General features: G+C 55.5%; 1 protein-coding gene across 13 annotated transcripts in view; it reads left to right on the top strand.

The window, feature by feature from the left end:
- LOC141574625 (uncharacterized) overlaps positions 1 to 12290 on the top strand; it is a 110048-nt gene that overhangs the window by 26129 nt on the left and 71629 nt on the right. For 11 of the 13 annotated variants that reach the window (XR_012501512.1, XM_074350071.1, XM_074350066.1 and 8 more), the window contains 2 exons: positions 2192 to 2328; positions 2421 to 2613. The exons of 1 other annotated variant lie outside the window; for it this stretch is intronic. Coding sequence is in view for 10 of the 12 variants with exons in the window: in XM_074350071.1 (XP_074206172.1) it covers positions 2192 to 2328; positions 2421 to 2613 (330 nt within the window). In the remaining 2 variants the exon portion in view is untranslated. Of the gene's footprint in view, positions 1 to 2191; positions 2329 to 2420; positions 2614 to 10553; positions 12001 to 12290 lie in introns of those variants that run through there. One more of the 13 variants, XM_074350076.1, reaches the window with a different exon arrangement.

Below are 12290 nucleotides of genomic sequence, written 5' to 3'. Positions count from 1 at the left end.
ATTTCCTGATTTTTTTTTATTGACACTTTTGCAAATTTAATGCAGGGATTTCTTTTAATTTCCTTAAAATGTGCTTAGAATGTCATGATGGAAATGAGGTTTAAAAAATTAAGTAGAAATCATAATGGCATGGCAGAACAAGATTGTGATTACTAAAGTGCTATGTTAGATAATTCTTGCACATTCCATAAGTTCCTCACAGTTCTAAGCTGCAGGGTTTGAGAGAAAGGCACAGGAGTTTAGGGTTAGGAGGAAAGTCCATTTGTGGCCTTATTATTATTGTTATTATTGTTTTGATTCGTCGTATAAATGATGTCATATGGCATGTTTCTTTCTCTTTCTGGCCCACTTCACTTAGAATGATAATCTTCAGGTCCATCCCTATTGCTGCAAGTGACACTATTTTATTCTTGTTTTATGGCTGAGTGCTGTTCCACTGTATATGTGTACCACATCTTCTTTATCTCGGCATCTGTTGATGGACGGTTGGGTTGTTTCCATGTCTTGGCTGTGGTAAATAGTGCTGCTGTGAACACTGGGGTGTATGTGTCTTTTTGAATTTTCTATTTCTCCGGATATGTTCCCGGGAGTGGGATTGCTGGATCACGTGGTAGGTTTATGTTCATGTTTTTGAGGAACCTCCATCGTGGCTGCACCCATCTACCCTCCCACACACACTGCTGGAGGGTTCCCTTTTCTCCACACCCCCTTCAGCATCTGTCACTTGTAAACTTCTCAGTGATTGCCATCCTGGCTGGTGTAAGGTGATATCGCCTTGTAGGTTTGATCTGCATTTCTCCGACAATGAGTGGTGCTGAGCATTTTTCTCATGGGCACTATTGGCCATTTGAATGTCTGGTGTGGAGAATTGTTTGCCTAGGTCTTCTGCCCGTTTTTGGATTGGGTTGCTTGTTTCTTTGATACTAGGGTGTATGAGCTGTTTGTGTGTTTTGGAAATGTGTCTCCGGTCAGTCACATCATTTGCAAAGGTTTTCTCCCATTCTGTAGGTTGTCTTTTTGTTTTGTGGATGGTATCCTCAGTTGTACAAAATCCTTTGAGTTTACTTAGATCCCACTTGTTTACTTTTGCTTTCATTTGCAAAAGTCCAGGAGCTGGTTGAAAAATACATTGCGTTAATGTATGTCCGTGAGTGTTGTGCCTATGCTTTCCCCTAGGAGTTTTTCAGTATCTGTTCTTCCACTGAGGTTTATTAATCCATTTTGGGTTCATTTTTGTACATGGTGTTGGAGAATGTTCTAATTTCAGTCCTTTACAGGTTGTTTCCCAGTTTTCCCAGCACCACTTACTGAAGAGACTGTCTTTCCTCCACCGTGTATTTTTGCCTCCTTCGTCATGGGTTAATTGACTATACGTGCGTGGGTTTATCTCTGGACTTTCTATCCCGTTGCATTGATCCTGTATGTCTGTTTTTGTTCCAACACCGTGCTGTTTTCACTGTAGCTCTGTAGTATTGTCTGAAGCCTGAGAGGGTTATTCCTCCAGCTTCGTTCTTTTTCTTCAGTAATGCTTTGGTAATTCCGGGTCTTCTGTGATTGCATATAAATTTTAGGATGGTTTGTTGTAGTTCTGTGAAAAAAATGTCCTGGGTAATGTGATAGGGACCGCATTAAATCTGTAGATCGCTCTGGGCAGCGTGGCCATTTTGACATTATTAATTCTTGCAATGCAAGAACACGGGATGTCTTTCCATGTCTTTAAGTCCTCTTTAATTTCCTTCATCAGGGTTTTGTAGGTCTTCACACAGAACTCTTTCACTTCCTGGGCCAGATTTATTCCTAAGTGTCTTAATTTATAACTTACATAATATATAATATATATAATAGTTATATATAAATATTCGAAATTCAGAAGGGAATCTGTTAATCTTTCAAAACAGAATCAATAGATTAATGCATTTCATAATATTTATTTATTTATTTATTTATTTATTTATTTATTTATTTATTTATTTATTTATTTATTTATCATTAGCTCTTTTTGTACATTATAGAGATCTTTGATGAAACAATGTTTCCAATGACAAAGATACATTTATTTGAAATGCGGTTAATCCCTCTATTTTTGTTTTAGTTTTTTAATCTATGAAGTTCGAGTAAAATTACAATGAACAATGTGGTTAAAAAAAACCAGCTTGTGTACAAACATTCATAGCAGAATCATTCCTAACAGGCAACAAGGCTACAAGTCTGTGAGGCCACGAGACCCGCCCCCGGGGCCACAGGAGCCAATCCGCGTGCGTGCGCTGCCCGGCCCCGCCCGGGCGCCCTCCTCAGCGGCGCCCCTCCCTCCGCCCGCCCAACGGTCAGGTCAGTTCGTCAGGCGGGCAGGCAGCAGTTGGTCGAGCGGACGGCGGGTCGTCGGGTCTCCCCAGCGATGCCGGTCCTCCTCCCTCCGACAGCGGCGGCGGCTGCAGCGGCGGCGGCGCGGTCCCTCTGGGAGGCGCGGCGCTGGCCGAGCGGCGGCCGCGGAACTTCGTGTCCAGCGCGGGGGCGGCGGGCGCGCGCCCCGAGGTGGTCCGCGGGCAGGTGTTCGACGAGGGGCCGCGCTGCAGCAACCTGCGACCTCGGCGAGGGCTCCCACGGCGTCGTGTGGTGAGTGTCCGCGCCCCGCGTGCCGGCCGCGCCCTTCCGCGCGGCCCCCGCCCGGCCTCGGCGGACTCAGCTGTGGCCCCGGCCCCGCGACCCCGACCCCGACCCCGAGCCCGGGCACGCCCCCGGCCGGGCTGCCCCGCCGTCCGCGCGCCAGGGATCTTGGGCGGGACGGGGCCCGCTCGGGCTGGGGCGTTGCTCGCGGCGCTTCCCAGGCCGGCCCTCGCTGGGCGGGGGAATGGGGGAGGGGCCCGTGTAGGGGGTGGAGGCCGGGACCCTGGAACCCAGGGACCCCTAGGACGGGAACGGCCCCGCTCCCACCGTCGGGTGCTGACCTCGCGGGCTTCCCTTGACGTCCGTGGGGAAGCCGCGGAGTCCTTCAGAGGCTGGCGGCGGCCGCCGTGGTCTGGAAAGCGGTTGGCAGCGCCGTGTGTTCCCAACCCCGAAATCATCATCTTGTTCGCCCACTTCGTCTGTGTTTTCTGCGGCCGGCTTTGGCTCAGCAGCTTACGTGGTGCCAGGGGTGCTCTCCTGCGCAGGCTTTCTGAACAGGGTGAAGCGGCACCAGTGTTGGTGTGGCATGTTTCAATCTTGAAGTTTTTAAATGGATTTGGGGATGGTCCTGTTGGCGTTTCAGGAAGGGTAAGTCAGCATCGCTGTCTTGATTTCTTAAGAAGTCATTTGGAGTTGGGCCTAATTTGACTTCTTTCCCCTCCTTTACCCTTTGTGCCCTTTGAACTTGTTTTGCGAGGTGGCTGCTTTCCCAAATCCACGTGCCCTGCTGCAGGGATGAGAAACTCAGGGAGCACATTTGGGGAGTCACTGGTTTAGCCTACGGATTTGTTTTAAAGCAGATCTTTACTTGCAGATGTCACCCTCTGTCCTGGACACTCACCTTGTCCCTGAGGGACCCTATGCAATGAGACCCATTTGTAAAGTCCAGTTTGTTCAAGGGTCAGGAATGGGTAGTGAGGTGAGAGCCTCTTTGTGGCTGGAGTTGGCGTCCAGGTGTCTAAAGGTGAACGGAGGTGGGGAAACACTGTACGTGCTGTGGATGGGCGGGTGGGAAATGCCGGGCACGTGGCCCTGCGGCTGGCTGGCTTGGAGTGGGTGCTGCGCCCCAGCGGGTGGGGTGAGCCAGGCCCCGACACCAGGACGTCCCCTTGATGAAGGTGCTGAGGGTTACACAGCACCGTGCCCGGGCATCTGCCCTTTGCCTAGGTGTGGCGACCGCAGCCCGGCCGTCCTCATCCTCAGGGCTTGGAAGTGCAATGGCAGGAGCTCAAAAGAGCCCATCAGAATCTTTTTAAAAAATATCCTGTTTTTAGTTTATTTTTATTATGGAGAATTGAAACACACACAAGAGCAGAGGGACCAGCTCTTGGGTACAAGCCCTCAGCTCCAACAGTTATCAGCATTCTGCTCTTTTTACAAAAGATGCTGATCCTAAAACACTTTCATTAATTTGAAAGCAGAGAGCTAACAAGCAATGATGTTAATTTAACAACACACTTGTGAGCGATGTTGAAAAGCCAGCTCCGCTTTAAAAAAATGACAGGAGCACCACCCAGCCTGCTGTGACCCCGCAGAGGCGGGAACACGTGGGTCCCAGTCTGAGCACCTGCGGGGAGGAGGTGAGAGGGACCCAGAGGGTCTTAGGGCCTGGCCCATGGCCCAGAGGCACAGAGACTTTGTAAGGTGGGGTGTGGGGGGTGCAGTGATGGACCAAACGGATGTGCCCAGTGAGGTGCGGGATAGTTTCGGGTCGGCGGCAGTTGCTTTCTTGTCTTGTGGCCACACTGCCCTCTGTGACAGTGAGAAGGATGTCTTCGGAGCCGGACCCTCGTGTCTACACACTTGCACTCCTCTGCAGGAAAGGCTGTGTGCCCTGTGCTGGGGATAGTCTGGGCGGCGACAGGTTGAAAATGGAACAAGCTCAACAAAGAGGTTCAAATAATAAAAGGGGTGATCTTGGGGTGCCTCGGCATTGTGAAGAGGGGTCAGGAGGCTGCCGAGTGAAAGGAGGGAAACCCTTGCAGGCAGAGGCAGTAGTGAGAGGGAGCAGTGTCGAGGGGACAGCGTGGTCTCCCCCGAGCTGAGTCCAGGGCATTTGCATGTGTGTGCACGCACTCATGTGTGCCCCGCCCTGCACACGGGGTGAGAGCAGTGACCACAGGGAGTATGAGAGCAGTGACCGTGGGTGCGGGTGCCGTGAGCATGGAGGTGTGGGAGCAGGGATCGGGGGTGCGGGTGCCGTGATCGGGGGTGTGGGTGCAGTGATCGTGGGGGATGTGGGGGATGCTGTTCCCATCGTCTGCTGATACTTGAACTGGTTTCTCAATTGTTACTGTACTTACAAAAATTTTTTTTGGTGTGTGTCATTTCCTCTTATGAAGGACCCCTCTGAGGACACCAGGGGCTCTCTAGGAGAACACACTTGCCTGCTTAACTACCCGGCTTGAAATCCTAAGTGTCTGCCCTTCCTTCCTGAGGTGCTGGGGTGGGGTCCACTAGGTGGTCCAGGTCTGACCCCAGGCCTGTTTAGCTTCTTAAGTTTTCATATGCTTGGGGCTGACCAAACGCCCTGCAGAGGAGCCTCTGGGGGAAGCCCAGCAGAATTCCACTGGGGGACAGAGGGTAGGGGGGCGCTCACATGCACTTCAGCATCAAAGGGGTGTTTGACTGTGTCTCTGAGTCCCTCCCCGTTCTGAGATGGCCCTTTCCCACTGGAGGAAAGAAGGGAGCTCCAGGGGCAGGGGTTCCAGGGGCGAGGCTCGGGCCCTGTGTCTACCCTGGACTTGGTCACCTTTCTGGGAGGGGGATCTTTGGCCCGGTGAGATTATGCCCCACCCGCCTGAGCCCTGTGGAATTAGCGCTAGCATGGGGTCTCCTTTAGGGAAGGGGTGTAATGCATTGCACACTCCCAGGTCCACATGGAGACCAGGGCCCTGAGCAGCCCCTTGGCTGAGGCCATGAGAGCCCTGTGGTCCTGGGCCATCATCCCCTGGGAAAGGAGCCCCAGGCAGGGTGTGGTCCTACTGGTCAGCCATCACAAAGGGGTGGCCCTTTGTGTGGGCCTCTGGTGTGCCAGCCCTGGCCTGGCCTTGGAGCCCAGAAGCTCACGGTCAGGCTCTGGAGGATGGGGTTTCTTTGGGACTGCAGCCTGGCCACACCAAAGAGGTGTCCATTTGGCCTGTATCCAGTGCTGGGGGTCCCCCAGGAGTGGGGGGCACTTGGAGATTCCCCACCTGAGAGGAGGTCCACTGAAGGGTGCTGGATGTGGTACAAGCCTTTCCCAGGCCAAGTGACAGTTTCCCACTTGGGACCTCAGGTACCCGGGCACAGTCCCCGTGTGTGCTGACTGTGGCCCATAGTGGGCCCAGGCGCTCCCTCAGAAGAAATCTCTGGCTCCACCTTGGCTGGGAGAGACGAGTACTCCTCTCGATCCTGCCCCCCACCCCGCGCCCTGGGCCCTGACCACGGGCGATTCTGCCTGGGCTGGTTTCTAACTCACCTGGCCCAGGTCCTAGGCACCGTCCTGGAGCCTTCGTGGAGAGCCTGCATGTTGACCTGCTGCTGTTTCTTTTCCCTCCAGACGCTGCCTCCCCCACCCCACTCCCAATCCTGCAGCCCGTGGTCACCCCCATCTTTGAGCAGCTCATGGTGACCCCAGGCCTGTCTCCCCTGTCGTTTCTGCACAGCCCGTGCTAAGCCACGTGGCCTCCGTCTTCTGTGCACCTCCTGCCAGGCCATGAGTTCAGAGGGCTTCAAGGGGAGAATTAAAATCCTGAGCCCTGGGGAAAACCTCTGGGGTGCCTGGCTTGGATTAGTAGATGCGCTGGGCATGTGAGGAAGCTCCAGTCTGGGAAGACGCAGGGGAACACCCAGTCCCAATGGGTAGCATCAAGGTGGGAGAGCCCTGGGGGCTCCCAGGGTGGGGTGAGAGGTGGTTGGCAGATGTCCCCACCCAGTCTTAATGAAGTGTCCCCTCCCCTCAGTGATCCTGTCTCTCAGGAAATCCCTTTGACTGGTTCTCCTGGGGTGGGGGGCAGCTCTCAGCTCCCGGGGGGTGGGTGAGTTTCCTACTTGATGAAGGGTCTGCAGGTGGTCTGAGGTGGAGTGGAGGGGGAATATGTGCTTTGTTTGTGAGGTAAGCTCTCAGATTTCCTAACTGCGGTTAACTAGTTATCCTCGTGCCGAGCAGGACAGGTTTGCAGCTAATAGAGCTGGGGAGGTGAGTTATGGGGAGAAGGGCAGAGCTGCTTCCCCCTGAGTGGGGCTCTGGAGGCTGCAAGGAGCCCGTGAGGGATACAGGGCTGGGGGCAGGGCAGTGGGGACATGGGGAGCACCTGCTATGGGTGGCAGTGAGGGAGACACCACTCGGGAAGGGCGCTGACCGCACACATGGCAGATTGTGTGTGTGTGTGTGTGTGTGTGTGTGTGTGAGAGAGAGAGAGAGAGAGAGAGAGAGACCCAGGACCCTGGCGCGTAAGGACCAACTGGTCAGTCATCTCAACAAACCAACACACTGGCTCTTTTCTGGCCCCCAGGGACTCCCCGTTCATGTTTGTAGTCTAACCCCGAAGATGAGAGAAAGGAAGCTAAGATGATGAGAAAACCTCGGTGGGGGGTGTCTGTTTCTCTCCATGATAGTTTTCTTGTAAGGGCCTCTGACTTCACAGCCTTTGGTTGTCTAGTGAGTTAATAGGCAGCTGGGATCGGCTGGTTGAGAAGCCATGTCACTGCAGACATCAGGACATGTTGCCTCTTCTGTGCCTTTATTGTTGGTGGTAAAGCTGGAGTCCCTCCCTACTGCTCATCTGGTGACGGATCTGAGAGTTGGGACACAGTCTTATCAGATCTGATCTGAGGCGGCCTGGAGAGAGGTTGGGGAGTGCAGGTAGCAGCGCCGCTGTCTGCCTCAGAGTCTTCCCTCCGCCCCTTTCCAGCAGTGTGACCAGGCTGGGCCGCCTCACCACCTGTGCACCCTCAGTTGTTCATTCAGCCAACACCAGGGCACATGCTACAGCACGAGAGGCTCTCTCCCAGTCTCCCAGATCCGTCACTGGACCTGACAGGCTGAGGCCCCTCTTGAGGGGCAGACAGGCAGGGAAGGTGATAAGTGAGTTAAGGATGTAACCGTATTGGAAGACAGAAACTGCTAAAAACAACAAAAAGAAAGGTTCGCAAATACTAACAACTATATATAAGATAGCTGAAAAGCACATTTCTTCTGTAGGGCACAGAGATCTGTATTCAGTATTTTGTAGTAACCTGTAATGGAAAAGAAGTTGAAAAGGAATATACGTATGTGTATGTATGACTGAAACGTTATGCTGTATGCCAGAAATTGACACATTGTTACTGACTATACTTCAATTTTAAAGAATACAAAAAAAAAAAAAGGAGAAAAAACTGGATCTGGCTGGCAGGAGAATCTTGAAAGTACAGGTGGGAGTGTGTGCATTGTTTGACACGGTGGTCACGTAGGCTGGTGAGAAGGTGACAGTTGAGTGGTGCTCCGGGAGGTCGGGGGTGAGCGGGTGCCGTACTGGGGAAAGGGTTCCTGCCCAGAGGCCCCAAGCAGAGGAGGCCAGGCCGGGGGACACAAGGAGCGTAGGATGTAGGGGCAGCAGGGCTGGGCCACAGAGGGCTCTGGGCCCAGGGGGACTCCGGGCCAGGAGGCTAGAGCAGAGGACAGAGCCATCTGACCTTGGCTGCTGAGTTCAGGGGATCCTAGGGGAACGGGAGGAGGCACTGTCAGCAGCCAGGCAGCGGCTGGCGCTGGGGGTGGCCAGGTGCCCCCATCTGTGGAGTGGCGGGCCTGGTAGGATTTGCTGATGGTGGAGATGAGTCCATGGCCTGTGCATTTTCCAGGGGCCTGGTCAGCAGAAGTGGGAGAGGCTGCTGGGGTGAGTGTTGGGGGTGACCAGGGGTTCCACCAGGGCCTGTCCCATGGTGGGTTGAGTAGACCCCCCAGCTGGAGACATGCATGGGCTGGGGAGGGGCACAGCTGGCTGAGCCAAGCGGAAAGCGTTGATTTGGGGTCTTTGACACGGGGATGGGGTTCCAAGTTGAGTGTGAATGAGACACCAGGAGGGATGATGTTTGGGGTGCAGGTGTGAGGCTGGCGGAGGGGCCCAGGGCAGGGGAGCTGATGGTCCTGAGCAGGGTGGGCTGGATGCTGGGACCTGAGCCTGGGCTCAGGATGTGAAGGTGGCCCTGACCTGGTCACAGATTGCCCAGAGCAGCCATGGAAGGGAAAGCAGGCTGGGGTAGGGCCAAGGCCAGGGGCAGGGTCGGGGAGGGTGGGTCTTTTCTAGGAGTTCTGCTGGAAAGGGGAGGAAAATGGGCAGGTCTGGGGAAGGAAGAGGAGTCAAGAGAAGGGTCTCATTTTCAAGGGGAAGAAATAATCATACATCGGCTGCTGAGGGTAAACAGAGAGAGTGGCAGGTCCCAGCTGGAGGGGAGAGGGGAGCCCTGCTGGCGAAGGAGTGGGACTGGCTGGGATGGCTAGAGGGAGGTCCCCAAGGGAGGAAGGGCAGACGACGATGACTTCCTTGCGGCTGGAGTAGCACTGGGCACGCGAATGTGCGCTCGTGGGAGACGGCTCTGTGGGGTGTGTCCTCTGCCGGTGCCAGGCACGTGCATGGAGCTGGCTTTGACCAGGTTGGAATTTCCAGAGTGTGAGAAGGGCATGGGGCTGTCCTGTTGGGCCGTGGGGTTTCAGCCGGAAAAGGAAGCCTTCAAAGGGTGGGGAAGGTGCAGGATTGGGGTCCAGGCAGGGCCCAGGCCTCCAGGGCAGCATGGGCTGTGAGCAGGTCCTTGGGGGCCTTGTATGCTGAGGCCAGGCGTGTGTGGGAGGTACGCCAAGGCCAGGAGTGCAGGGCAGGTACAGGGAGGCCAGTATGTTGGGCTCCCGGCTGTGTACTGCCCTCTGCAGCTGGGGCCCCTGAACTTCCTCAGCGTCCCCATGTCTGTAGAGAGGGGTTGCCGGGCGGGGGTGGTGAGGACTTGTCACTTCCGGGAGGCCTTGTGGCCACATGCTCTGGGGTGTGTGGCGCTCAGCCTCCACCCCAACACACACCCTGCCCCGAGCAGTTTCCCCCTTCCCTCTCAACCTGTTTCCCCCTTCCCTCTCAACCTGTTTCCCCCATCACCTCTCTTGCTGCCACTGTGAACCAGCACCCTCTCCAGACCACACCTGCCGGCAGGTGGCCTCTAGGCGGGTTTCTCTCTGCCTTGTCATCTTCGTCACTTACTGTCGATTAGGCAGCTAGTCGTTAAACCTCCCCGTGCCCTGTGGGTTGTCCCTGCCGTGTGCCCATCACCGTGGCTCCTGACTGCGGGGAGGCAGTGAATGAAGGAGGGAGGCAGGTGTGCAGGCAGCGTTGCCATCGTGTGGGTGGCCTCTTCATCTGCCTCCTGGGGGAAGGTCAGCGGGGTGCCTGGAAGCACACTGGGTGTACGAATGTGAGTGCACAGCACCAGGCAGGGGAGGACCCCCCCCAACAACCCCCGGATCTCTGCACCTGCCTCACCCTACCCACAAGACTTGCACTGTGGGGCGGGGCTGGGGCTGCTGTCCACGTGAGCAGCTCAGACGGTGTTGACGGGGCAGCCAGGTACTCAGTGAGCGCCCAGCGGGGCCTCGGTCTCCCTGGGGGATCACCATGGGTGGAGTAAAGGGAAGGTGTGATGAAGGTGGGTATAAAGGAGGTGACAAGGTGGGACTCCCGGTGACCCAGCCCGCCGCCACTCTGCAATTGATTTTTCCCAAACTGTCCAGCCTCTACTGGCTCTTCTGCCTCCCAACCCATGTCTCACCTCTCTGCCCAGACCTTAGTGGGAACCCCTACCTCCCTTGTTTCTGCCACAAGCCGACTGAGGCCTTGCTTTCTGGAAAAGCCGTGTCTTCCAGGCCCAAGAGGGTGGCCTGTGGCGTCCTGCACCCTGTGCTGAGCTGACCCTGGGCACCTGGCCCCTCAGTTGGACTCCTTGTCCTCTGCCTGACTGTGTCCCCCACCTGACAGTGACAGCTGGGTTCCTCCGCAGGGGTCTGCGGAAGCTGTGGGGGCGCCGGGCTGGGAGGGCATCTCAGGAGAGGTTACTGCTGCATCCAGGGAGGGTGTCCTGTGTGTTGTACGTTCTTTGTGTTCAGAGCCTTAAGCTGAGGCTGAGAGGGGCCATGACGATGCCACGAGCGATGAACGGTCTGCTGGGAGAGAAGCACATTTTGTGCAAATTGTTTGAATTTTTAGAAATGTGTCTGCTGCTGTGCCTGTGGGTGCTTTAAACATGCTCAGTGCACATTTAAATATTGACTCTACCAAACTGCAGTTTATTGTTCCATAGATGCCAGTCTTCCTGTCGCCACCAGAGAAGTGCCTTCATAAACAGATCGGCATGAGCTGATCCCAAAATACAGCGGATGGTCCTTTAGACACAGAAAACATGCCTGACGCAGGGGCTCAGCACAGCTCCCCTAGGTGCAGCCAGTGCTGGCCATTTGTGTTCCAGCCCTGCACCCGATTCAAGCATAGCTGTCCCAGCTAGGAGGGACAGTCAGATCTGGAGATGTTCAGGGTCACAGTGAAGGTGATCAGGGTCACTTGGAGATGTCCTGGGTCACATGGAGATGGTCAGGTCACATGGAGAAGTCCAGGGTCACGGGGAGACGTCCGGGTCACGTGGAGATGTTCAGAGTCACGTGGAGATGAGCAAGTCACGATGAAGTCTTCAGGGTGACAGTGAGCACCGTTTTTATACGACTTTGGTCCACTCTCCTGTCCCCTCAGTAGAGCCGTCCCTCGACCTGGGTGGCAGAGGTAGGACTCATGAGGTGATCTGCGGCGTAATATTCTTGCATATTTGCGTATTTGTGAGACCGTGTGTGATGTAGGGATGTGCGCATCCTCTCTGTCAGGTGTACGTGAGACGGAGCGGCCCCGGCTGAGCTTTCTGGGGGATTCACCCCCTGCTGGGGCGTTTAGGGAGATGACCATTGTGAGCTGCGGTCCTGCAGGTTCGAGTCCCTCGGCCTTGCTCCCTGTCACCTCCTGTGAACAGCTCTCATGTCTCTAGGTGGTGGTCACTGCCGGCTGCCACCTCCTGGTTTTTTTCTCCTCGTTCTGCTGCTCACCCTGTTAAGGCCGTCTAGCCCATCGCTGCCTGGACTCTGCCCAAGGACTGCTCTGTTTGCCCTGTGCAGTCGGGTGCGGCTGACAGTCCTGGGTGGGGCGTGCTTCCGGTTAATCCACGAGGAGCGGTGTCCCTTGGAACCTGCAGGAAATGCTGGAGTTTAATCGGGCACAAAATCATCCATTTTTGCAGCGGCGGAGGGGCAGCGGTTTTGTACAATGGTTGTAAACACCGCAGCCCCACCAGGAGGTGGGCGGGCGTTCATTCTCTCTCTCTCTCTCTCTCTCTCTGTTATCGGCCTGGGGGCCCCGGGGGGATGTGCTGCGTCTGCCGGCCCACGAGAGGCACTGCTTTCTTGTGGCCATAAGAGGTAGGGACAGACCAGCTGTGGAGGACCGGTGGGGAAGTGGGGTCTGATCCTCCCCCAGGCCTGCCACTCTGTGCAGTGCGACCAGGGGCGAGTGGGTCCTCTGTCCGTGTAAAGTCCCCCAAGCTCGGTCCTGGGTGGTCTGGACTGGACTGGAGTTGAGGCAAGGTGG

The sequence above is a fragment of the Camelus bactrianus genome, chromosome 22 (assembly GCF_048773025.1).
Source record: "Camelus bactrianus isolate YW-2024 breed Bactrian camel chromosome 22, ASM4877302v1, whole genome shotgun sequence".
In the NCBI taxonomy this organism is placed as follows: Eukaryota; Metazoa; Chordata; class Mammalia; order Artiodactyla; family Camelidae; genus Camelus; species Camelus bactrianus.
This window is presented reverse-complemented; position numbering and strand designations above follow the sequence as displayed.